Source organism: Pelecanus crispus, chromosome 4 (genome assembly GCF_030463565.1).
Source record: "Pelecanus crispus isolate bPelCri1 chromosome 4, bPelCri1.pri, whole genome shotgun sequence".
Taxonomy (NCBI): domain Eukaryota; kingdom Metazoa; phylum Chordata; class Aves; order Pelecaniformes; family Pelecanidae; genus Pelecanus; species Pelecanus crispus.
The window spans coordinates 35,576,558-35,604,456 of NC_134646.1; the positions used below are offsets into that span (position 1 = coordinate 35,576,558).

General features: G+C 40.8%; 1 protein-coding gene across 1 annotated transcript in view; it reads left to right on the forward strand.

Moving 5' to 3' along the window:
* The first annotated feature begins 2,693 nt into the window (after positions 1 to 2,693).
* SNCA (synuclein alpha) overlaps positions 2,694 to 27,899 on the forward strand; it is a 69,479-nt gene continuing 44,273 nt past the window's right edge. The window contains exons 1-3 of the mRNA XM_075709548.1: positions 2,694 to 2,814; positions 6,737 to 6,778; positions 15,157 to 15,302. Of these exons, the coding sequence (XP_075565663.1) occupies positions 2,694 to 2,814; positions 6,737 to 6,778; positions 15,157 to 15,302 (309 nt within the window). The remainder of the gene's footprint in view (positions 2,815 to 6,736; positions 6,779 to 15,156; positions 15,303 to 27,899) is intronic.

Genomic DNA, 27,899 nt, shown 5'->3' on the forward strand with positions numbered 1-27,899 from the left:
TCACAGTGTTCCTGATTTGCGATGAAGATTTGTGTGTGTGTGCAATAGGGTTAAGGCTCAAATGACAGCTGCAAGAGCATCACCTCCCATACTTAAAAATGGGCTGGGATCATGAACCTTGTGAGAACACGGGCATTGAACTCCAGTCACTTAGGGCTGAAGATTTGGAAGTAGAAGAAAAAGCAGTTAGATGCTTGGGGGAGATTTTCTAAGGCTTTAGTGAAGTGAAAGGTGAGGTGAAACACAGGTGTACCGCAGGCACCATCAACAGCTTCCTTACACTTCTCCTAAGATGTGGCACTCCAGCCGTTTGAGCGAGCGGTGGGTGTGCGGAGTCACGGAGGGAACCAAGTCTCCCGGTCTGCGTCGATGGAACAAGTGATCCCAATTTATCCCGCCCCCGACTTCTCTCCCACGAAGGACGCGAGGGGGTGGGCGCAGGAGGCCGGGCGGGGGGCGCAGCTCCTCCGCGCAAACCCCGGCACAGGGTGGGCCGGGAGAAGGCGGGGGAGCGCGGCGGGAGCCTCCCTGCCTCCCTCCGCTCCTCCCTCCCTCCAGCCCTCCATCCCTCCCTCCCTCCATCCCTCCCTCCCGCGGCGCATCCTCTCTCCACCCCGCGCCCTTGCCTCTCCCTCCCGCTCGCCGCCTGCGGGGCTGCCGTCGGGGGTGGTGCCAGCAGACCCGGCCCGCTCTCCCCCGCCTCGGGATGTGCTGAGAAGGGGCCGCTCCCCTCGGGCCCCCCCGCGCCTCGCCCGCCGCCTCCCCGCCCCACGCCTCCTCGGAACGGGTCGGTCGCCGGTGGCGGAGGAGCCCGGCGGTAAGTGGCGGGGCAGGGCAGGGCAGGGCGGGGTGGGGTGGGGTGGAGTGGAGTGGGCGCCGTCTCCGGTAGCGGCCGGGGCCGCTCGGCTCCGCTGCGGGGCGGCGGCGGCGGCGGCCCCCGGGGCGCTCCGGGCTCGGGGAGGGGGCGGCGCGGCGGGGGTGAGCGGCTCCGCTCCGCGTCGGTGCTGCCGAGGGCTGGGCTCTCTGCGCCTCTGTAGCCATAGGGCTGCGTTTATGTGTATATATATACATATAATTTCATATATATATATATAAAAAAATCTGAAATATTTTTTTATATATATATATATATATATATCCCGTTGAACGTCCTCTTGCGGGCACGGGGGAGGGAGGAGAAGCCGGGCGTCGTGGCCGCCTTGCGCCGACGGCGTGTCGGCTGGAGCAACTGGGTGTCCATAGGGTCGCGTCGCCTTGCCCTCCTCGGTTGGTGCCTCTCTCTCTCGAGGTATGTATATATATATGGTCACGACGCCCTGGCCTTCCCTCCCTCTGCGGATGCCTGTGTGTTATTTGCTGTGCATCCCTGCTGTCTTCCCGCGGTCCCCAGGTGCCCCCACACCTGGGCGCAGCGCTGCACCCCACCTGGGGACAGGCCTGGGGACCCCCTTGGTGGCAGAGCCGGAGGGTCCTGCGGGCTGGGGTCTGCCTCCCCCCGTCTTTGTGTGTATAAGGCACCCCTCCCCTCCCCAGCCCCAGGGTGACAGGTACCACAGGCAGTTTGGCTGGAGCACAAATACTGCCTTTCTTCACACGCTCGTCACGAGTTAGTAGAAAGCTGCAGCAGCCCAGATGCCTTCCTAGACATCCGTTCCTCCTACTCAGCCTCTGGCAGAGAAAAGAAAATAACAGGCAGCACTTCTTTCTGTGTGGGTGGAGGAAGAGAAAGGACTATCGATAATGAATTTGTTGAAGGGACCCTGACTTCTTGGTTTTAATTACTATTTTAGTAGTTTAAGTGTAGCACTGGGTTGTATAGCTGCCACAGAACTCACTTGGTAGCTTTTAGCGCAGTGCTTTTAAAATCCTGCGTTCTTGCTTTTGCTTTTTAGTAAAATCTTGTGTCAGTCCTGATACACACAAAGAACCCATTCGGTAAAACTCAATTGCCAGAAGAGTGATGTCGACTGTGTACAAAATGCTGGGCTACTGGAAAAGCAACATTTTCTATTTGCTTCAGTCCTTCTGGGTTGTAACGGCAGTTTCTTGTAACAAGTGAACATTTGTCATTTGGAAGGTGGTTGTTTGTTTGTTTAAGTTGCTAGTGTTTCTTTAAGATGGCTTTTTCCTCTGAGTGAAAGGTGGAGTATCATCAAATCATGGGGCTAAATCTTGCAATCAGCACATGAATAGAACTGTCCTTTGGAGGAAATGATGCCTTGGTAAGCAAGAGAGGGACTTGTCATATCAATGAATCCATCTTCCAACCAGAGCAGCATTATCAGGAACCTCTCTGTAGGATTCTGTGGAAACGGGATCCCCAACCCTTTCTTGGATTGAGGGAACTGCTCTTGCAGCACTGTTTAACTTACTATGTATGGCAGCATGTGAGAAAATGTAAAGGTGATTCATGTAACCATACTCCTTGTTTTTCTAGTTGTTTAACTGTTCTTACTATCTGAAATACTGAGTGCAGCCTCAAATACAGAGAAGTGTTTGTGTATTGCTAATAGAGATGTGGATGAAAGCTACATAATAGGGGTGTATAAATAATATGATTTTTAAGTAATTGTGATCCCATTCGGTTTGAATGAAATTTTCTTCCCTCTATGGGATAAAAAACTGAAAAAAATCTTACTGAAAGTGTACTGTCTTTTTTTTTCTCTAGAGCTGTGTGAAGAAATTCTTCAGCCATGGATGTGTTCATGAAAGGACTTTCCAAGGCAAAGGAGGGAGTCGTAGCAGCAGCAGAAAAAACCAAGCAGGGTGTGGCAGAAGCAGCAGGAAAGACGAAAGAGGGCGTCCTCTATGTGGGTAGGTGGGCAGCAGGGATCAGGCTGCTGGTCTGTGTACCCTGATATTCACTGCTGGATCCTCATCAGACCTATTCTTCTGAAAAAAAAAAAAAAAAAAGTAATCACTTATAGGAGACAACTGCAAAACAAACAAGAGGAGAGTTGTACCCTCCTGAGCTCCAGTTCTTTGAAGCCAAATGTTGGGTCTTACGTTGTTGCGTTGTGCTGCCATGCCTAACTGATCTGTGGAGCCACATCTGTAACGCCATACAGAACGAGCTTGTGTCGTAGGAGGTGCCTTACAGTAAAGGTCACTCTATTCAAGAGCTGGCACTCTATTCAAGAAGTTTGCTAGGTTAAGGCTGAAGGGGCAGTTGGTATAGTAAAACTAAATTTAAAAAAAAAAACGATGTAAAAGCTGCAGTGGAAAGTTGCTTGACAGCATCCCATAGAACATGGGGGGTTTAAGTGGGATTTTAAGAGAAGAAACTTCAGAGGTTAATTCAGGAACTGAGCGTAAGCCATGCTGACTTCTTGGCGCATTGACAGTAACATTTCGTATGGCAAAGTGTCATCTCCTCGTCTTTTGAAATTAACTTCATGTTCTGTACTTACTATTGCATATCCATAGCAGATATTTTCCATGACTTCTCAAGGAAGAGCCACTACAGTTAATGAGGTAGGGCAGGTACACCCCAAGGTAGCAAAGCAGTTGTTAAGTGACTTATCTAGGCCACTAGGCAAGGAGTCTTGCACAGACCCAGGGATAAAATTCTTTTCAAATCCCAGATCGGTACTTTGATTGCACGATCCTCATCTTCACTTAGCAATTATCGGGCTTTAGAGGACTATCTTGCAAATGCTGCCATGAAAAATTCACAGGAAAAGAATCTGCCAAGACCATATGAATAAGTGGTCATTTAAAAAAACAATTATGGATCTATTTCCCCTATTCATCAAATAAAGTTGGCCTATAAAAGAATGGAGGGGAAAAGATACTCTTTTCTGTAGGTCCTTTCTTTTTTGCTGATTTTGTAGCAGGTCAGTTCTGTAATGGATGCCGTGTGTACCTAGGGAGATGTGCACAGATATTAAAGAGAAGTTAAACAGAGCTGAAAACTAGAGGCATTTCTTTTAAATGGGAGCGCTGAGGTCTCTGCAATTCTGATGTCTTTTCAGGATTCCCTCTGCCCTTGCAGGCTAGTGCCAGTCTGTAACAAATTATTTCTGCTCCAGATAGTTTGGACTACTCATCTGGAATACACTTTTCTCCTGCTGAGCCATAGCAAAGCTTGGTGCTCTTGCCAACAGAGATGGCAGTCATTTTGAAAACTAATTGTAAGATGAGTCTATTTTAAAATGAGCGTCTGCTCATTTTCAATATATCAAAATAGATGTTCTTTCACTGTACATTGTGCTTGATATCGGAGTTATTTTTCAGGGGTAGGGCTTTCTTTTTTATTTTCTTTTCTTGTAGTTCCTGACCATGCCTCTGGAGTAATTTATTTATTTGTATTAGAAACCTGCATTGTGTGTTAAATTAATCTTTGTGTCTGACCTGTTCTCCAGACTGTAATAATATTTGAGCCTAGTTCTGCTCCCAAAGGCAACAGATTTCCTATTGTCTTCAGAGATGCTTTTGCTGAGGTTGAACTTTGGAGGGCAGGCTTACTATTTATTTCAAGAATAGAATACCAAGGACAGCGGAGCCCTGAGCCATGATGGGGACCTGTGCATATGACTGTAGTAATGGTGAAGGATCCTTCCCACAGCAGATGCCTGCTTTTCAGGGGGAAAGAGCTATATGCACAGATTCTGTTGTGCTGGTAAAAAAAGCTCTTGGTTGGAAGCTGTCTCCAGGAGCTCCAGCAGTTCATTTGTCCAGGTGTATGCCTGCCCGTACCTGCTTGTAGGGAGCCATGGTTTCCCCAGCTGAAGTTTCAACAAGATTGATTAGGGTAAGCAGGAAATGAGGAGTTGGGTATTTCTCTGTCTCCTTCCCAAGCACACAGCAGGGGTGGCTCTTCTCCTGAACAACATTAGCAAATACTGGTGTGGTAACGTCTCGGTTCTGTAGGCTGATAACTGTTGCAGTGCAAAAGGTGGTGAAACTCCTTTATGAGCAGAGGAGAGGAGCAGCACGCTGCATTAGAGCTCCTGAAGGTTTCTCTCTCCCTTTCTCTGTAGCTGGGTTTTCAGATATGAGTTTCACAGCCAAATTATGCTGTGAAATCTGCCTGACATCCTGCAAAAAAGAACCTAACAACATTGGGCTGAGAGGGACCTGTTAGTTGTTTTCAGTTTTGACAGTCAGTTCCACAACATTCAGCCTTCCATTGCTGCTGGAGAATTAATAAGATGCAAAGTCTTTGGTCCAGATCCCCTAGGTGATATGGTCTCCACTATGAAATCAGTGGAATTTAAGTAAATATTGAAAGCGTCTGGACCTGTCTGTCCAGGTTGCTGTTAGCTATTATATGAAAGATTGTAACATAATTCTACCTGGTAAGAGTTCTGTTAACAAAAGCTACTGCTTGGGATGAAATGTGGTTGTTGAAACTTACTTCTTTTCTTTCCTTCTTTTTGCAGGTTTTTTGTTTTAGGGTTTTTTTGTTGTTGTTGTTGGTTTTTTTTTTTTTTGGCACAAGAAAAGTTCCCTTTGGCATAGGGGAAAACTCAGAGCTGAGGGAGAATGGTATATTGGAGGATTAACTGGGGATTTTTTTCCCCTCTTCATGCTGAAGCCTGTTCATTCTTCCCTCAGTCCACTGTCTTTGTCCTGCTTTTTAATACTCCAGATACTGTTCAATACAGTCTGTAGTGTGTTTTTATGCTTTCAGTTATTTTTTCCCGAAATTCCTCTGCTGATGTACTTCAGCATTGGCCAGCTGAAATCAGTGGCTCTGGCTTGACTCTATACAAGCACAGCATCAGAACCTTTCCCTGTGTCAAAGAATGGCCTGGTCACTGATTAAACAGGAGGACTGAGACTCAGCAGTCTTGTGCTGCATCGTGTATGCCATAAATTTAAAACTGGGTCTCTATGTATCCTTCAAGAGCTGTTGGTGCGAAGCAGTGAGGAAACGAGTGGCAATACTTACCCCCACTCACTTTGAAACCAGGAGCTGAGAGCAAGAAGGATGCTCTTGGATGCTCTGAGTGATGTACTGCTCAAGAGTTCCTCTGAGCTCTGTGTTGCTAACAGGGAGCTGAAGTTTTTGCTCAATTGACTCTCTCTGCAAGTTCAGTGCTCAGGAATGGAAGTTTCCAGTCTGATCACTTTTGATGTGTTATACCCTAGCAGAACAAAGGAATCGTTTATCAGGGGTGGGGTGCTAGCGGATGAGTTATTTACTACTCCCTGTGCTTGGCTGGCACACGGCCTTAGAGTAGAACAGTGTAGTCATGACCTATTTGGCAACGCCATCCAAATTCCCGTGCTGCGCTCCCTTGTCATAAGGTTTCTTATTTTCCTTTGGTAATAGAAAAGCCAGTGGAGTAGTCAAGGGACTCAAAGTCCATCTTCTGGAGACTTTGGCTCTGATCTTCTGCAAATGCATGCATGAGTCTCCTTAAGACGTTAAAAGTAACATGGTTTCTGTGAGTCTGAGAGTCCTCCATGTGAGTTTGCTAAGTGGGAGGCTTAATTAACACGGCTATTAAGAAAATGGCAAAGAAGTCAGTACATACAAGAAATAAACTGCAGAAGTGTTTCCAGTATTATTCACTTTTCCACAGTCAATATACATTCATGCAGTTGCTCTTCATTGAAGGTTTTGCCTTTTCCTTAGATTAAATTCTCTTGAATTAATTTTAATAATCTTAGGAAATTCTGTATGCAACTGGATGTAATCTATATATTCATCCCATTTTATCATTAATCTTGTCTTTACCAGTACTTAAGAAGATGTATTTTCAACCCAATATTGTTCTTTGTTTAGGTTCCAGGACCAAGGAAGGAGTTGTTCATGGTGTCACAACAGGTAAGACAATTATCTCTTAATTTCAACTGCCTCCCTATGTTTGATTAATCAACCATTTAGCTGTTAAAAATTTTGTGTATTTTTTTGAGAGCACTCATGAATGATAGAAAAACATAGAAAAATTGAGAGGCAGAAAGCAACATTCACTTTGTCAAAATGCATACACTGGTTTACAATCAAATATGTAAATTTAATACAGTTGTTTCTATGTGAGAAGGGCTTTTTGACAAATGTTCTGAGTCAAAGTCAAGCTGTACTAGTATGAGCCAGGAGACTAATGAAACCAGATTCCTAAACAGAAGGAAATAACTTGCCTTTGTAGAAATAGATAAATCAAGGGTCTTTCTGTGCCAAAGGTGAAATATTCTATGCTGGAAAAAGGTATAAACTAGTTGGCATAAAAAAATGAAGTCCTCCTTAATTTTTTTTTTTTTTTTCTATGAAGAATTTTGACATATAGAAACTGAAAGCCTGGCTTGGGTGCCCAGGGTTGTTTCCTTGTGATCTCAGGAGGCAGAAAAGTGGGATCTGGAGGTGGGAGTGAAGGAGAGGAATGCCACTGGAGGAGGACTGTGGAAGACAGAGTGGAGAGGGGACTGAACATATGTCAGGAGGACTTTCGTCTGCTGATTTAGGAGCTCATAGTCAGACAGGACCAACGCTAGTGGAAGAAACAGGAATTACTGCAACAAATGAAGGAGGGAAAATAATGTTGAAGGAGTGTGCCTCATACAGTAGGGACTGTAGGAGCTAAGTAGAAAGGAAGAACCACAGGGAGAGTTTGCAGTTAAGGCAAACGAGGTCCACTGATTGGACAAGCCGGCAAGGGGTGGCAGTGGGCAGGCCCTGTCCGCTGCTTCTCCTGGGAGAACTGATGCAGCTCCACGGACAGAGCTCCTGCCAGAGCGTTCAACCACCCAGGCTTCAGGCTGTGGGGTGTGTGCAGGCATGCGCCCCAGGATGGAGGGTGATAGAATGCATGCCTGTGGGAGGTGTGACCTGGTGGCTGAGCTGCAGGAGGAGGTGGGCAGGCTGAGTTGCGTCTGAGAAGGTGATTGACCCATGGAGCTGTGCTCTGCCATCTCTGGTGCACACAAGCCAGCTCAGCGTGGCTGTTATGGAGGTGGGTCCAGGATCTGTTTAGTGCCAGGAGGAAAGCAGCGTTATGGGGGATAGGGAGGGGTGGAAGCAGGTTACTGCATGGAGCTGTAAGAGGAACCCTCTCAGCTACCTTTACAGAATAGGTACAAGGCTCTGGGCATGGTAGACAAAATGCATGATAAGACAGAAGAGGAGGAACCTGTGTAAGCACCCTTACCAAGGGCACATCAACCAAACCCTGTGCCTGTTTGCAGACCAAACCCTCTTTTCAGGGAAGTTCGCTGCCTCTCTGCAGCCCCAGTCGGGGATGTCACCAGATGACTGATGAGCTTAGTAACAGCCTTCAGACTGTTACCCACTCCTGATCTTTCATGTGGGTACTGATAATGTTGCAACCAGAAGTGCAACATCGATCAAAAGAGATTTCAGGGCCCTGCGAAGACCGCTGAAAGGTTCAGGAGCACAAGTAGTGTTTTCCTCAATCCTCCCATTAATGGGGAGAGACTTTGGAAGAAACAGGCATGCCCAAGACATCAATGCCTGGCTCTGGGACTGGTGCCTCTGCCAGAACTTTGTTTTTTACAGTCATGGAGGAGTCTTTAAAACACAAGGTATGCTAGGGCCTGATGGGATCCACCTGTCCCGATGAGGAGAATGTCTCTTTGCTCATAAGCTGGCAGGACTGATTGAGAGGGCTTTAAACTGGTACATCTGTGGCTGCAGAGAATTCCATGTGAGCCTAATATCCAAGTATCATCTGTGCTCTTAGTGGTTCTTCATCCTAGCCTGAGGTCTGTTTCCAACAACACACATATAGTGCATTTTCAGATAAGGTGGGCTTGCTGTGCCTGCAGTCAAGCTGCCACTGCAGTGTGGACATGCCCCATCACTCCCTTCATTCTTAAAGATTCTTGTGACTTGTCAATGTGTCCCACTGGAGCTGGTTGGGTGGGAAGATAGAAGGGAAATGACTTACTGGAAAGAAATTTCAGAGTTTCAATAAACTGATTTGAATTCATCACGGTTATGAGGGTTTTGAAACGTTTTTTGGAACTCTGTAATCTCTCAGTAGCAACAGCACTTTCAAACTTTGAAGTTAATGCTGGACATGTATATTCATATTAGCATTTCTACACTGAAAAAGAGTAAATTTACATTTTAAATTGATTTGCTGGGATCATTTCAGGTATGAACTCAAACCAGTAACCAATAATTTGTAGTAAGTGGCAAAATGAATGGAAGTCTTTGATCTCTACAGAGCACAGGAAAACCTCAGCTGACTGTAGTGCATTGAATAGAACATGTAATTTTGTGCTGTAGAATATGGGACTTCTGGAGTTGTGAAGAAAATGCGTGGTCAAGAAATTTGAGGTGTTTTTCCCCTAAGAAATTAGAAATCAAATAAGTAAGGGAGTAGAAAAGGATTTCTTCTTTCTTTTTGTTCTGTGTACAGCCAGTGTATCATTCACCTGTGCTCACGTAAGCCAGTGTAAATGATAAACAATTGTAGGTAAACCTAAATTGGCAGTAAATAAATGATTAAGAAGTCAGTCAAGAGTATTGTTAGTATCAAAACTGAACAGGACATCTATGATAGTCCTTCAGAGTTTAGCCTCAGGCTAAACGTGCATGATGTTATTATGAGGTTTGAAATCTCAACTTGTTAGACCTCAATTAAGAGAAATATTCAGAGGGATCATTTCTATGACCAGTAGCAGATTACAGTGGAATGAGATTTGAGGCACTTATAACTAGTATCATCACAGATGTGAGAACAGCAAGTTGACAGCACTAGCTAGCAAGTTAGTAGAGGTGATATTCACCAAGCTGGGCTGTGCTAGAATAAAAGTCAAAGGCATTTGCACATGTATGAAACTTGCTGAAGCACTGGGACTCTGTAGTAGGCTAGCTTAGTGGGGAACTTCTTTCCCTCCTCCTGAGAGAAACAACTCATCCCGAATGCTGCGAGTATCCATCTTTATCTGATTGCACTATGTGTAGTGAGACAGGAAATTTTAAGTAGATTAATAGAATTTTTGACAGGTTTGAAAGGATGTTAAATTTTGTTCTGGAAGATATGAAACAGACTATAAAGCCAAACATAAGGAGAACACATCTGTTACGTGCTGTGCATCTGAATAGAAAATTCAGAAAAGTTACTGCAAATTTTAGGCAAAACAGTGGTTGCTCCTCACCTGCTTTAGGAAATGGGTGACACAAAGTGAAACACCCAAAGCTTGGGAATGATGGGTTCTGTGCCACAGTTTGCTTCCTTCTGGCTTATTAAACTCTTTGAAAGGAGTTTGGCTGTTGAATGAAAATGGAAAATGAATAGAGGACATGCAGGTTGAAGTGTGGCAGTGAGAAGAGGAGACCTAATGCAAAATCCAGAGAGCACAGCTTCTAAAATGAAACAGCATGGGCTTGGTAGTGTAAGAACAGAGGAATTGTTTGGGCTTGTATTTTAAGAATAAAAAAAAATTTTTACAATTGCAAGTCTATGAAGAGTTGTTCTGGCAAGCAGAGAAGGTAGGTAAAACCAGATTTGGGTTCACTGTAGTGATGCTGAGATATAATATGAAGACACTGAGAAATGCTAGTGATGTTGTCCTAGTAATCAAATACATTTAAATCAGTGCTATTAAAGTTGATGTGACAAAACTGCCTTTTAGGGCACTTAAAAGACCTACTTCTCTCTTTTCATAAGACTAGGAGTTTGCCAGTCCCGGTGGTCTTATGATGCACCGGGGTGTTAATATCATGTGAATCCTGAGGTGGAATAACACATTTTGTTAGGTGAATAAAGATGATTCAAGAAGTTAGAGACAGTCAAATGCAAACTAAAATTACAGATCAAAGTGAGTGTGTGTTGACAGTTGTGCAATCAGTCCTTTCTTACTGTCTGAGTTCCAAGGTCTTGCTAGTTTTGCTATGTTTGAATAGTTTGTGGTTTAAAAACCCTTCACTGGTGAAGGGACTGGGAGCTGACAAACCTCAAAGTGCTGAACAACTAAATATGCTTTTTGATCAGTTGCTTTCCAAACCCAGAAATACTAGACTGAGATATTTTTTGCTTTGAACATAGTATGACCTGATTGTACCAGGTTTAGTGGCATCGAGACACTGTAAAATGAGGATACCAGGCTGTGATTCACAGGAATACAGTGAGCGTGTTATTTGTTGGGTCACCCTTTCTTAGAACTTCTGAAAATGAAGAAGCTTTGCTTATTGGTTTTATGGGGTGTTAACTTGTGTGTCTGGCTTGCCTGCCTAATTAATATGTCTACTGGTCTTTGACTTTAAATGCATAATTCATCTTGCTTATCTCCCAGGGATAAGTGTCCAGAAATGTACAGTACTCAAGATGAAATATTTACAGTCTATCTCCTGATAATCAAAGGAAAGCACTGGTTTGTAGAAAAGATCAGGGCCAAAAAGCCCTTGATACTTCAACAACATGTCTGTTTCCTGAAGCTGAGTCAAAGCACAATATCAAGTTATGAACCATAGCCAAGTGTTTTGTTTAACTCTTTTATCTGATCATTCTTGTACTTCTGAACGTTCTTAGTCATTGGTATTCCTGTTATGTTTGTTTTAATTCCATCAGGTATCTTACAGTAAATTGTATGAATTAAAGAACCCCCAATGTATTTACGGCTTCTTTGTAAATGAATTCTTCAAGTACCTACGGCAATCTTATTGTCTGAAATACATATTCAAAAGCGTATTTAGTGCAGTAAGAGTAGCTTCATTAATTCAGAGAAATCCTGTGGTTTTCATCTACTTTTATTGTTCAAAATTGAAAGCAACTAGTTCTCATTTCGAATTGCTCCAAAGGTTTCACATCGATATTGTATGTTACCCAGTTGTCTATAACAAGTAGGGAAAAGAAAGCTTCAATGCTAATAATTTTTGCACAGTGCTATAGTCAGTATTAGAACTTCAATTTCAAAGTTAGCCTTGGCATGGTCTTTGTACATAATCCCAGGATCACTTACTGGAAAGGACAGTCTCTGTATAGATGGACAGAAGTTATCGGGCCATAGCACAGTAGAGCTCTGCAGAAGCTGATTTACTCACTTTCTCAGCACTGTGATGCAAAGCAGACATCAGCTTTACAAAGACTTAATGGCTTAAGATCATTAAACAACCTGGTATCCAGATTAATTTAATTAGTTCGTGTCAACCCCCTGCATTCTGAACTGATTTGTTTGTGCACACTTAATGCTTTTCCCCTGTTACTAGTTAGTGTAAGCAATAAAATATATGAGACTGGAAAGCTATTTTGTTTTTATTTCTCCTGTCGCTAGGGTTCCAGAGCTGAAGGGTCACCAAGCTGGAGCTTATTTACAAAGTCACTCTGGTAATAGGGAGTTTGCCGGTGTTTAGGTATTCCTTAGAGACAAGAAGACTCTCTCTCCTGCTAGTATGAGTGCTTTTGCAAATCTGTGCTATGCATATAGTTTGCTGGATTTATTGTCATGGCTCTGATTTCTGAAGCAGCGTATGAGAGATCTTTCATGCTACCTTCTGTGTCAGCTGTCTTAGGCTATGTCTGAAATAGAGACAATCTTAAATATACTGCTTTTGTTACTACTTTTATCAGGTATCTTGTTGTTGTGCCAGTAACAGCATTAGCGACATGATTCTTTGGTTTTTTGTTTTGTTTGTATGTACCAAGCCTTTCCTAGGGTAATGTTTCTGGGAGGAGAAAATAGACTTCAGACAGAGCTTTCCCAAAACACTGTAATAGTGGGAACGGCAGCCACTGCATAGTTGCTCTTGGTAGGTGGTCTTATTTGCCATAACAACATAGTCTGAGAAAAGTGGTTTTAATAGTGGCATCAGGAATTAGGTGTTTTATATTGCAGCATCCACAGTGCACCCAATTTCACTCTATTTCTTCATATTTTGCTTTTGAGGTGCAGGTTTTTTTAAGATCTTGAGATAATGAAACTAATTATGACTATTGACAATGAACACACTGCAACCATGCTTTATCATTTTATCAGAAGGGAGGAGTCTGCTTAAGAGCAGCTGAGGATGTGATCCTTTCTCAGCATCAAACCTGCTGAATTTGTCTGTTTTAAATGTTCTGCCATTCAATGTATTTTGGAAAAGGGAGTTTTCAAAACAGTGTATGTCACTTCCATTAAAAAAAAAAAGCAAACCAGAAGAAAATATATATTAAAAGGACCTTGATTTACATATCTTCTCTTGGTTTTGCTTCTCTCCCAGAAAATGAATGAGACAAAGAAAAAGTAAAAAGCAATGCTGAAACTTACCCAAAACACATCTCTCCTTTTTCTTTTTTTTTTTTTTTTTTTAAAAATTTCTTGGAGAATATCATTTACTTTAAAGTGTATTTTTGCAAGATGCTACTTTTTTTACATAGCTCAGTTTGAGATTTCTTCTTGCCATTGTAAATAATATGAAAGTGTTAACAAGTTTCCTTCTCATAATGTTACTCAGTTTGTTTCTGAAAGACTCCATGTTTCTGAAAGACTCGTAATATTCTTTGGAAGATATAACATGTTACTAGGACACAGACCTTAGGATACGTGTTTGCAAGAACTAGTGAAAAACTTTCTATATAGACTTCATGTGTAGAATCCAGAGCTTTTGTAGTCTGTAGCTGGTAATAATCAAAGAGGGCATCTTAATAGATGTCTTCCTGCACTTGCTAACATTATGTCAAACCTTCCTTGAAGGCAACATATGCTTTTCAGCAAAACCCACTTTTGATTTTTGTTCTGGAAAAAGCATGGCAATATCCTGGATGGATAAAATGAAATTGCTTGTGAATTTGTATCTTATCAGCATGTATAGGTTGAAAGATCTTTGGAACAGACTGTTTTTCTGTTTCTAGTTTCAGACAATATATAGTCCATTTTTGTCCTGCTCTATAATGCAAGCTTCTGGGTTTGGTCATAATAGAGATAATACTCAGTCAGTTACTAATTTTTCACTCTAAGTTAGTTAGAATGAGTGCTAAATTATCTGCCTCCATTTTCAGTCAGCAGATATTTATTATTTGGGTCTTTAAATAACAACAATTAGGAAAAAGCTAGAAAGGTAAGCAACATGCCTGATGTGATTTTTTTGTTTGTTTGTTTTTTATTAATGTCAATCATAGCAAGATATGCTGCATGTCTTGCGATATGGACAGCTGATATTCTTTATGTAAGGAATTAAAGAAATCTAGTTTACCTGGAGAAAAGTCTTCTCTTTGTATGTGCTTCCCAAAAAAGTATCTGAAAGGGTGGCCTATCTGCCAAGCAGAATCCATCCCATGCTCATAAAGGGTGCAAATGGAGCTATGAATACATTTTATGGATCAGATGGGATTTGGGCTGAAGGAAACTACAGGATTAGTTAGAACTGCAAAGCTAACCAGTAAATGTTTTTGAAGAACAGTCCCTTGATTAGATGAGTAAATGTGGGGTTTTTTTCAAAAATCTGTCCGTGTAACTTTAATGCATGAAGTCATCCCATCTCTTTTCTTAGAGCGATTTCACTGTAGTGCAAGCTGCTGTCAGAAAGAGCCCTTGGGGATGAATGAGCAGAAAGAACCCACTAATATTCTGAAAGGTAGAATGGCAACCACTGATGTATATGTAGGCTAAATGAGTTGTTGTTTCCCCTGGGGCTTGGAAGTTAGCTATTAATCCAGTTTGCTTTGGCATTCAATCTTTTTGTAGATTAGTATGTTATGGATGGGCACATCAGCAGTGGGGCAAAAATCCCAGAGAACCAGATAAAAGGTTGCATTAGAAATTCTGCCAGCAACAGTAGTTCTGCTTATTAATCAAGTATATTTTAAAAAATAAATAAAAGAATAATCAATGGCTTTTGAATCTAATGTAAACAATATTGTCTTCCGTGCCCTGTAACATGCAGTAAATATTTGGCGGACTAATTGGAATGCATTTCCAAATTGGGATATTGAATGCAATTATTATACATTACACAGTGAGTTGGGCGTAATAAGGGCCCTTAAGTAATGACTTTTCTACCCTAAAGTACAACTAGACATGAATGAAAATGTCAAATGTCTTTCACATGAAAGAAATTGAGCTGCAAATAAGGCTTCTTTTTACCTCTGCTGCTCCAGTGTTACCAGATGGATAATCTCATTTCTTAAGATCCACTTGGGGTACACAAAGTGTAATGGCCTTATGGCTCTTCGTGATGTTGGGCTGTCAGTGATAGATATGATTCTCTGAAAAACAGAGCTCGCAGAGCTGTAAAGTGTTTTTCCATCTTCTGCTTCTCAGTGGCTGAGAAGACCAAAGAGCAAGTGTCTAACGTTGGAGGAGCTGTGGTGACAGGAGTGACAGCGGTGGCCCAGAAGACAGTGGAAGGAGCAGGGAACATTGCTGCAGCCACTGGCTTGGTGAAGAAGGATCAGTTGGCCAAACAGGTTTGTTTATTTACAGTCTTTTCCAGATGAAGTGAACAATGAGCAGTCTCTCTGAACTGAAGGGCAAATGGAGTGTTTTCTTTTGTGTCTGTCAGTGGTATGAATGCAGGATGATTTGTGTCACGCTAAACAAATAAGCAGCAAAGAAAACATCTGCTGTTAATAGCTTGTATTTTGAGTGACCTGCAGGATTTGGGAACTTGAGTAGGATTGGGCATCTAGCTTTACTATTCTGAAAAGTCTTAATAAGTTTGGATCACTGTTTTTGTGATCTAGTGTGATTCTGAACTCAGCAGCCTCTAGTGGGGGCCAGCAGCTGTAGGATCACTGTACAGTTGAAGGGGAAAGTAACTATTTTTCCAAATAAGTTGGGATTGAAAAGCAACCCACTAGAGCTGAAAGGTCAAACAGCAAATCTCAGGTTTAACAGTGCAGTTTGTATCCTCTGCAGATGAAGAGCAGAAGGGATCATGTACCAATCCACTGACTGGTTAGATACTTTGCATTTAAAGTCAAGATCTAGCTGCAGAGTCACTATCTTCCATGAATATAGTGACATGAACTTAAAAATGCCTCCAAACTATTCTGAACTCTTCAGATCAAACTTGCTCTAGCTCATCCTGTAAAACACCCTGCAAATATTTTTATTCCAGCACCAAGGTGAACATTAAGTATTTGCACAACAGCAAGAGTTACTACACTTCTGATGCTGGTAATGCTGCAGTCATACTCTTCCACTTACACTAAGTGAAAAGTGACCCCAGATGGCTGGTGGGAATGATGCTTTCGAAAATGTATATAGTGTTGTTTGGACACAAAAATAACACAGAAGATACAAATACCTCCTTTTGCACTGTTTTTTGTATGAACATTTAAATGTTAGGGAAAAAAATAGGATTATGAAGAATATTAGTATTTGCACAAGATTATGGGTGTCATGGATTTAGCATGAGGAAGTTCTATGGTCTATCTTATTTCCAGTTAGTGTCCAGAGAAGCTGTTAAAATTGAATCATTAAAAACTCTTTTTTTTATCCTTTTCTGCTATTGAAGTGTATTCCTGTCTGTCTGACAGATCCTATTGGTCCTTTAGTTTGGGGGGGAGAAAGAGGGTATTATGTTGTGGTAGGCATTCACTCCACTGTGGTGGATTGGACTTGAAAACATCTCACAAGCGGTTTTGTTCTCTTTCAAAGCAGTTTTCCTGGGGGCCTTTTTAGTCCTTTTTTGTTCAGCTATAAGTAAAATGTTGCTTTTGATGTGGCCATGGTCCATTGTAAAAGCTATGTCGAAGATTTACAAAATCGAGTATCTATTAAACTGCCAGGGGATACACAAGTATTGGCATGGCCACAGTAGTCTATGCCCCTAGTTTCTGCTAAAGCTCTTTTGTAGTTTTATGCTGAGAATATTCTTTTCTGTTCGTAGCTCTTCAAACTCAGTGTCATAAGGATCATCATTGCTGTAATAAGCAATTACCTACTTTAGTATTGAGTATACCTAATATTTTTTCTTAATATTAATTTATACATATAGATCCTTATAATTATAAAGCATGAAGCAAATCTCTGCTGACTTTCATTTAATTCTGTTCTGTATATTGTAAAGCTTAAATATGAGTCATGATGGCTGTAACAGAATAAAATGACATCTGTGATATTAAAGAACATCCATAATATACATGTGTATTATTCCATAGCCCTATAAATAGCATCATTATTCTGAACTGGTGCTTTGTTCTTTAGATATGCAAACCCATTAATTTGATTCTTGATACTGGTATTTTTAGACTAAGATTCTCGGTCATCTATGCAGTATGGCCATCTAGCTGATTAGTATCTACGGCTCCTAGCGGACTGCTCTGCATCTCTGTCTCTTACTTGTTTTGCAAGGGATGAGTAGCTGTTTCAAAAATGTTAACATCAAAATTGAATTGTGTAAAGGTATTCTAAAACCTAGTATTTTTGCATTCCTGTGCAGTTCAGAGGCACATGAGACAGATTTTCGCTTGGATTTTCTGGGTAAACTGACAGTTGTGGGGCGACCAGGTATGGGCATTCAGAATACCAGTGGGGGCCAGGTTCCTTGTAGGAAACAGGGTGAGCCTTTCTGAAATAAGAGAAGGTGCCAACCAGGCATACAGTCAAAATATCATTGTAACTGTGTATTTTATCTCTGTAAGGTTATGTCTTTTAAGGCTGTGATATGTCTAGTCTACTCTAAACAGGGAATAAGAGACCATGACTGACAAATTCATTCCTTGAGCTTCAGTATGGCTAGCCAGTGCCTTTGGCAGGTTATTCTTCCTATGGACTTCTATTTGGAGTTGTCCTGACGCAAATGGCTGTGTATCCCAAGTGCAAGATGAACTCTTACCTTGCTTACATAGTGTAAGCAAGTCATGGGATTTGACTGGGAATTGCAAATGAAGCATATCCGTTGAAAGTGGATAGAAGCATAATTACAGGCTATTTTTCCACAGAAGGCTGAAAGGCATTAGCCAATAATCTGTTATTTTAGTTGGCTTCTAGACTTGTGACAAAGAAGGCTGCAAGGCATTAGCCAATAATCTGTTATTTTAGTTGGCTTCTAGACTTGTGACAAATTATTTCTTCCAGTTCACATGGACCTGCATAATTCAGTGCAAATACTCCAACTGAATGTAGCAAACAGTGACCTCCTGAGGCTCCTTCCAACCTGATTTATTCTGTGAACTGCTGTAAACTCAACCTCCCTGCAATATTCTGTGAACTGCTGTAAACTCAACCTCCATGCAGCTGGAGGAGTTTGCTTATTTGCCATCAATTACAGGATCAGGGACTCTGAAATAAATATGGAATCATAGAATATCTCAAGTTGGGAAGGACCTATAAGGATCACTGAGTCCACCTCCCTGCTGCTTGCTGGGATCAGCTGCTTCCAAACCTGTGTCTGGAAGCCCATCTAAACTAATGGTCATTGCTGGGATCTGCTACTAGTTATCTGCTTGCCTCTGTGACAGCCTGCAGTCTTGCGTGGCGACTGGCATTTTTCTTGTGCCGTGATGGAAGTCTGGTTTTGACTTTCAACTAATTGAAAACAGTCATAGTCTTTACCTGTGGATACAACAACATTTATGCAAAGGAAATACTAAGCAGATTCTTGCTAAAATGCTTTCTTGAGAAGTTTGTCCAAGGTTGCCTAGTGCAGCCTTTAATACTGGTGTGCTTTGGACCATGAAGCACAGGTTTAACCATCTGAGGCCACGCTGTCACCTACGTACCCTACAGCCAGTGTAAGCGGGCAGCGCTGAGTGGCAGCTGAGCCTAGTGAGTGACAGGGCCCATCTGAGGACTGCCTGGGGGGTTTACTCTTTGGCAGAAAGTCACTGCTTAACACAGCAAGAGTAGTGGCGGTTAGTAGGCTTGAATTAATTACAAAAGGGTTAACATACTGCAAGTAGCATTTTAATAAATGACAAAACAATTCTTAAGATTATTTAGATTTCAAAAGTTCTTCCATGCATTGCCAGCATGCATCTACTCACAAATTATTTTTAATGCGCACTAGCATTTAGCATACAGCCTATTAAAAACTGTTTATAAGCTAGTTGTAAATTTGAGACTAATTTTAAAACCTGCTCATAATAATACGCTTATTTATAATCATTGGGACTCTTCCTGGAAACAGAAAAGAAGTTGCTTCTCTCTTTCATGCTTTCTTCTCTCCATTAAGAGAAGACGATAAGCTGAAATACTGGGTTGTACAGATAAAATATTTGTTTTAAATTTATTCTGTGCCTGGGCATGTTTTATTTCTGTGTACAGTGTAAGTGTGCTTCTAAATTAATCGAGTTTAAAAAAAGGAAGATTAATGATAATTGCGTTTACTGTAGAAATGAACATGTTTTGTCCCAAGTTAAGAAAGCTGTGAAATCCTTTGAATATTCTATTTTCAGCTCAGCATGAACATATAGATGCAGATAGTATACAGGGGTACTAGCTAGTGAATATCTATTGTATAATATTGCTTGAGAACAAAATATGGATTACAAAGTTTATTGTTTTCAGATAGGTAATTAACTAACTGAAGTTCTCAACCTTACTAAATTCATGTCACTTGCTTCTCTAACATCTCAAGAACAAATCAGTTGGTAAGTTCTATGATTTCTGTGGTAAATAATTTTATTTATACTGTTCTAGCACCAAAATCCCCACTCAAGCTGAAATGTCAAGGTACTTTGAGTACCATGCAAAGACATAGTTAGACAGATTTTGTGCGCTGTAGATCTTAGTGTAGCAGGCCTTGCACTTACCACGTTTGGGATCCATATGATCTGTAGGGATCGTGTTTGGCATCTATATGTGATAAATCCTTTTTGTTTCTAGAGTGTGTCTTTAACATATTTACGGTAAATAGCACTGTAGACACAAACATAAAACTACAGTAGCAGATAACATGTAGATAGATAACATACTTACAGAGCAGGTAATATAGCTCATTGGTTTAATCAACAAGCTTTCAGAGAAAAAGAAGACTGTATGTGGGAAGACTGTCAATTTAGGCATAAGACATTTTTTTCCATAGAAAATATTAACTAAACTATTTAACTAAAGCCCTTGCTAATTGCATTTAATATGAAAATTAATATAGAAGAATGAAAGCAATGGCAACTTTGCTATATCTTCTCCCCCCACTTGCTTCCAGACTGCATTTCCTGGGACTCCTTAGAATCCAAACATTGTCCTAGCATAAACATCCAGTGCCATGAACCCCACAGGTGTAGAGTATTTCTTGTCTTATTACTTTTCTTGGCCAGAATAGCTGGTTTTATGAACAACCAACTGTTTCCATGGATCATTACACATTGCTTAGGGCCAGGGTGAATCCACTTTGGGGAATCACCATAATCAAATATATTCATATGTAGGAGCTTTTTTTTTTTAAATGCTTTTTACAGGGAAGCTCCATGAGATGTTGTGCACTGCTGAGAATAAAGACATGATGAAACAGCTTTTAATTTTGATCAGATGAGAGCAACTCAGTTTTTGATTAAGACACTAAGCATCACAGTGTACTCTGGCCAGCTATTATTTGTTCATTTGGGCAATCTTACTAGGAGAAGGGATGCAAACCTTGTAAGTGCCTCTGAAAATTTGTCTCTTAGTGGCAGAATGGAGGTTTCTTTTCTACTTTATTAAATGCCCATTTTTGAAATACAAGTGATACCTCATCTTTCAAAGATTTCTGTTTTGTCTTGTTGCAAACTAAGATTCCTGAGTCTTCCCAGAAAAGTTTTAATTACCACCTGTAGTTTAAAAAAAAAAAAAAGCTGAATATGAAATCTTTAGGTTTTGCACTTTACATTTTGAATTTTGAAAATGCAGTGATCAGTTTAGAAATCCTTCTATAGGAATCTTATGCAGAAATAACCAGAAACTTAGGATTGACATTTGACTTTTACTGAAGTTATCTTGGGTAGCAGTCCCCAAAGTTTAAATGCCCAACATTGAAGTCCCCATCACTGTTTTAGTAGTCCCCTTACTACCTGCATACAATATAAATGCCTTGCTTAGTGCTTGAAAAAGCTCAAACAGGCATTTTCTCATTTTTTCTCTTTTTATCTTTTTGAGATATATTTGATTTCCCACTGTGCCATAACACTGACATACCACATGGAAATTCCTTGAAACTTTTAAACCTTACTTTTTAGTGTACTTTTTTGTAAATAAGGTTGCAGAAATAGGTCTAATCATGGCAAAATTTAAGGTTACGTGGAACCATGCATTTTGATGGAATATGAATATCTCGTAGTTTTCTGACCATCTTTATGCTCAGTATACTGTACAGGATGCTTGGCTTATTGAAGGATCACTGTTCCCCATCTTCTTTCCAGTCTATAAGCGAGTCAATTAATCTTGAAAAACTTAGCTCAAAAACACAAGGAAAAACTACTGAGCAGAGATATCCAATTTCCTTCTTCAGAAAGGGAATTGGGGAGTTTTCCTACCTTTCCATTACATTTTATGCTGTTAGCCAGCTGATGTCCCAAAAGGCAAATAGACCCCAATGAAAAGCAAGACAGTAAGTGTGAGTTACGTGAGACTTACACTGTTGTCCTTTTGTTGGAATAAGCAGGTTTATTCATCTCCCCTAGAGCTTATTATGAGGAAAAAGACAAGCCTTGAATTAAGCAAAGAAACTTTAATAGATTTTGGCATGGCAAATGCAGAAATAGCTTCCACCCAGTTAACTTCTGGAGTTGATGCATTTCTGTAGACATCATAGAGCAAGCAGGCTGCAGCGGTGCAGCAACATCTAATTGCCCTCCTCAACTACTTCTTGCCGTTTATGGCTCTAATATAAGGTCACAGTAGAGAATAGATAAGTTTGTGATTAAACATATGTTCTCTAGATACCTAGCAAGCCTGACAAGCAGCTAGAGGTCTAACCCTCTAGGCTTGAGCCAAGCAGTGCCAGTTCTGCCTTGCGGTGCAAAGCAGAGGGGTGGGATTTTTGGTTGTTCAGGCTGAGCCCAACCATGTTTCTGATGAGACACTCTTGCTTGGTCTGTAAGAGCAATTACAGCAGTGGTTTGGAAAGCTTGCATACGGTGCTTTCTGGTAGGATAACTAGCAGACAGTAAATCTTCCTTAAGGAAACCAAAGTGGTTTAGATGCTGTATAGGAGAAGGCCTGCTCAGGTAGTCACAACTGAACATCAATCAGACAATACTCGCTTTCAAATTTCTATTTAAATCATAACACATGAAGAGCACATAATTTGAGATAGGTTTTACTTTTTCCCTTACGGTTTTATTTCTTGATCTATGCATAATGTATGAGTGACTGCTGCAAAACAGAAAGGATATTTAGCAGCAACTAGCGATGTTTCCTTATTTAATGTATGTAGATGGATTGAGAGTGGAAGAATGAGAGGAGAGATTTCCCATTAGGGGATCCACATTGCTCAGGAGCTGAATCACCGAAGACCCCTCTTAAGAGAAAGTGTTTGTTAGCTGTTTCTTTGAATTCATGAAGGAAGTGGGACTGTCAGTGAACTGACATATCTCTTTGACTGTAGCGTAGCTGGACTGATTTATTTTGGTAGGGCCTTTCTTACTGGTCTCAGTAATAGCGGTGTATTAAAACATCGGTAACAAATCAATTCTCTAAAGCTAATCCATATTCTTGAAACAGGAAACTCTGTACAAATTTATTGTAAATCCTAAGGTACCCATAGGTAGGTGATCTTAAGGTTTTGAATCTGCTTTATGTACACAGTGAAATCTCCCCCTCATGACAGTGCACATATTTTTTGGGTGGGAAAACTCAGGAATCATCTAGGTTGTACAGAGGTATGAATGTCAGTAGACTTGTGAAATTGCATTACAATCCTGTATAAATGCTTTGTATTGGAATGCAAGTGGCTTTCATTCAATGATTTGTAATTTGTTTCCAAAATAAATTCAACAGTTATAGTTGAGGCCACTTAGTGCAGTTTCATTAATACAGTTCTGTTTTCCTTTGGTGTTTCCACATGGGCAAGCCCCACATATGTAGCTTAGTATATGTTGGTACTACATAATGGTACTGTAAAGAACAGTACAGAGTGCTTAAAGCAAACTCTAATGTTTACAAGCAATTTTCTTTGGTGAAATATGCTAATGATGCTCACGGAAAATAGGTTGATAAATAGGAAGGCCACAGAAGTCAGAAAGCCAGCAAGGAAATCCCATGTTTTTCTTCTATTTTTCTTTTGCTTTATGATAAGATTTTACCTGTTGCTTTGTCTCAGCAGGTCTGTACATGTTTTGGTAGCGCTTCTGGACATGAGTAGCTTAATTTTATTTTACTCTGAACTCCATGACTTGAAATATTTAAAATTAGTCTGGGCAAGATAGAGATGAATATGCACAGAAAATAACAATACTTGCGGAAAAAACAGATGGTGAAAGGAGGATGACTCCAGGCGAGAGTGATAGAATTTCTGAGTTTGTTGAAGAGAGGGAGGATTTTGAATTGCAACCTGTGCTTGGCCTCCCCGGTTAGCGGACAAAATGCCTTTCCTGCTGTGGGGCATGTTGTCAGTATTTTTTCTCAGAGGGCAAAAGAGCAGTATTTAAAGGAAGACCATGTTCCCTGTGTCATAGCATTTCCATGCATTGGCACCTGTGACTCAAGCAGAACTTGAGTTGAGTCACAAGGGAAGAAAACTTGTGTGGTATTATCTAAATATCCTGGAAGTTACTGGTCTTCATTAACTCAGGAACAAATGTGAGTTTAATGTAAAGGTCTCATGAGTTTTTCTGGTTTCCTAATGACTTTCATGTTGTGAGATAACATTTTAGTGCAGACTGATGTTCCAGGTCTACCTGCTGCCTTCACTACTTCTGACCATAGTGTATTCCTAATTACCTGTGGAGGAATTAAGTTGAGGAGCTTTTGGGTGACATCATATTACTCTTTGTTTTCTAGCAATTGCTCAACCACAGATTTAGCTGTGACCCTGGAGAAATAAAGTACCCCCATCCTTAAACTGAATGTGCCTGTCTCCCCCGGTCTCCAAGAACAAGAATATGATAGAAGGGTGAACACATTCTCTGCTAAGAATTGTTCATATGTCATGATGATAATTTTTGTAATGTCTACAAATAGCAGAACACAATTTTTAATTTCTTTTTATTTAACTTGTAAGGGAGAAGCAAAAGATGCTCCCCATCCTTTTACCAAGAGGAGCATTTATGAGAGTTTGCTTGTCTGCAGTCTATACTCTTTTTCCTCCATCTTGTGTTCTTTAATCCAACCTCCCTTCCACCTTCTGTATAGTCCATCTCCAATTTCCTTTCTAACTAACTTAATATGCCCCTGTAGCGTGTTCCAGGCTGCTGTGTGTGTTTCCCCTGTGTATGTATGGCCATTGCATTATGCAAGTCTCCCAGGCTAACGTGGGACTGGTTCTGTTTCGCAGTGTCCCAATCTTTCCTATGCATTCATCTGTGGGATTTCATGCAGTACTGACAGATTTCTCCCCCCCCCGTTCTAAATAGTTGCCAATCCCATGTTAAATATTCAGGAAGGCGCTGCTTGCTGAGAGGAATATGTGTAAGTTTGTTTGGGGATGATTCATATTCATGCCAACTATTCCTGTTCTTGCCCGCTGTTGCGCGAAAGATTCAGCTGTTTCAGATGGGAAATAGTTTTATGTAACCCATGATAGTTGGGCAAACTTAATAGTGGCATTTTTGTGCAACTTAAGGTACAGGTTTTATAAGCTTGCAAACATTACTGGGTTACAATAATGGTCTCCTTAGCATCTTCTGCCAGGTTTCAGCATTCCTTTCCTCTGCTGGCCAAGATGAAGTGTGTAAACCTTGGAAGGTAAGGAGCTTACATGTGATTCATTCGGTGTCTATCTGGAAGTCATTATCTTCAGAGGATTTGTGATGGTAGCTGGTGCCATTTGCTGATATTGTAAAAGCCAAACATTGCAGCTGGCAGGCTTTTTTAGCTAGCAATGAAAGTTTATGGTGCTGAAGTGACATTTTGGCAAAGCACTGCAATGTGCGTTTACGTCTGCCAGTCTCTATTCAGCAAAGCACTGCAGTGGGATGCTTAATAGGTATGAGTGGCAAACTGAGGTCCCGGATTGATGTGGTGATGAGGGTTGTATAAACTTCAAAATGATTCAAGACTGAAATGCGGAGGAAATACCTCTCTGTGGAGAAATAGATTAATTTGGATTAATCTGTATTTTCAGAATATCAATGCAATGTTATCTCCTAAAAAACAAATAAACCCCACCTGTAGGTTAAAAGAAGAGGGAATGAGAAAGAAGGCAGAATGCTTTTATTAGGATTATTTAGTTACTGGCAGTGCTGTTATTGCTATTAGTAGAAAGGAAGTTTATATGAGGACTAGTGATAATCAGCAAATACCAGTGGCATATGATATACGTCACTTTGGAGGCTATTTTCACCACTGAGAGAACTTCATAAAGAATCTATGGGCTAATAGATAAAAGCTTGTACATAGCCTGTGGATGTCTGGGTCTTCTTCAAAGCTGCTAGCACATAATGAAAGAGAAGAGATGACCCAATTTTTCTACAGTAAACTGTCTGGCTCTCACCTGCTTCCAGCTATGTTAAATCTGTCCCTTAGAGAAAGTTAAGTGGCCTGTGTAAGGATTATTGGTAATAATTTTACAGTTGTTAAGTATTTGTCTCAAAGAAAGTGTTTCAAAAGTTTCCATGATATATCTGGAGACTCGAATTTGTTACTAGAGAAAGCTACATTGAATGTCTCAGAAATACATCTGAAAATTTAGATTGCAAACCTTATTTTGCCAGTGGCTTGTCTAATGCAAAATATTCCCTGTGAGGAAACTGGAGGTGTAAGCTGCTAAAGTTGTCTTCTAAAAAACCCATGCTTTTTGCGAGAATGAAGCAGGCAGAGAACCTGATTCTGAAATGTATTGGACATACTGATTGCTCTCCAAGCTTTGGGTGTTAGCTTTCAGAGCTGTTTGCTCACGCTTTGTTAGCACATGCCCAGGAGGTTTGCCAGGCTTGGGTCAGAAAAGTCAAAATGAGGAGACACAGCCAATAAAGAACTTCCTTTGCCCTGCTTAGTGGGTTAACTACAAACAGAAAGAGGAGAGGTCTGTAACTGCGCTTCCTTCAGAAGCACATAAAACGGGATTTGTGCCTTTGAAGATGCTTAATCCCTCTGTCCCACTTCCCACCCCTTTCTGTGTGGAAGGGGCATCACCTCGAGCAGCTGATACCCTGCCAGTTTATGTCAGCCGTGTGTATTTCTCTCTGGGGCTGTGGAACAAAGCCAAAGGCTCTAGGCTCTTTTTGGCCGACCTTTGGTATACCTTTTCATTGTGAAAAGTAATCCTTTCTTCATGTGCTATTATATGTAAAGAAGATATGTGGATTTCTTTTTTTTTTCTTACTAATTCCCTGTGATGGTTTTAGGGCCCAAAGGGTGCACTGTGGTCTAAATGGACATGCATTGCCCTGGAGTGGTGTGAAAAATTCAATTAGGGTGTCAGGGTGAGTGTCACTCATGAGAAATGTGTTCTTATCCATAGAGACAGTATTTCGAACTGCGAGTGTCCATTCAGGCTGAAGAAGGGAAGATGCCAGTGGTTGAAAGAAGCTGTCACATATAAAGAAAATTATTTTTAAAGCTAGAAATGCAAAATATACTTGGGGAAGGAAATTACAAGGGCAACTGAGCTAGGGTAGAAAACACTTTTAAGACTTGGAGCTTCTCTTAATCTTGTGTGAGCCTTTAGGAAGGAGGCTGGAAGCTGTAAAACCTGTTAGCAGTTCTAGTATTGAGAACTGACTATGAGCTTCTGACTGCTTCTAATGTGAAGTATTTATAATTAATTAAGCTAACAATTTATAATCGGTTAATATGTTAAAGGTGTTGAAACGTGTGGTTTAATTCTAAGCATGTATGCAGTCACTGGCCAGTTTAGTAGAATTCATATCCCTGATGCAGTTTATAGATGATCATGTGCACATGAAACACTTATGCTTTACCTAATGAATATACTTACGGCAATTAAAAATAATAACATTACACTGTGACATCAAACACTTCAGTTCATTACTTTACACCCAGCATATCTTAGCCATGTAAGAAGTGCACTCCAAAATGCTTGTTTAACCCCTGTCTGACTTAGCTAATGCTTTGTGTAGCTGATCTGAACAAAGGCTTCTTTTCAGATTCCTAGCAGCATCAGTTTTAATGGTTGGGTCACTTTTAATTTTGTGCACATGATATTTCATCTTACAAATCCCTCAAGATATAACTGACAGAGTTCAGGTAGACATACTGTATGTAAATTATTTTGTAGAGAAAGATCAGAGATCAAACGGAGCTGGAGACTGAATTAATTTCCCTCTCTGGAGAAAATTATTCTAACAGGTCAAGAGAAAAGTCACTGGAAATGTGATATAAATATGAATGTGTTTCACACAGATCCACAGATGGAAAAAAGATTTCCCCCCGCCCCTCCTCATCCCTACCACAGTCTTAGAAATTTGTCTGAAGAGCATTTGCTGTGTTTGATGGTGCTGGACCAATGCATTTAGCAGCTAAATTCTCTTCCTCGTCCACAGCATGGAGTCAGGCTATGTACTGCCCTGTTATGAGCATGTATTTGATAGCATAGATTTAAAGGGTGAGGGCAGGAGGGATTAGCGATGGCTGTTGTGATAGAGTGTAGCACAGGGTTGTCAGACCAACAAGTGGAAGATGGAAACTTCTACTAGGAACTTTTTTTATGTTAGTTGTTTCCTTTTGTTAGCTTGGAATTTATAAAACAGCTTCTTGAAATGAGGATGAATTTTTTCAAACATCATTATTTCCAAAAAATTTCATGTGTTTACTTTAAAAAAAAAAAAAAAAAGTAACAGCTATTCTAGTAGCTTTGAAGGAGGGCATGTGTTTACATACAGCTGACCTGCTGTCTAAACCAGAGTAGTGAACTTGCTCTTCACGGTCATCAGCATAATGTTTCCTTCATAGTCTATTTTTGGAAGGGGTGGTGTACTCATCATTCACAGGAAAGGTAACCGATTTAGCAGTGCTTCTTTCCG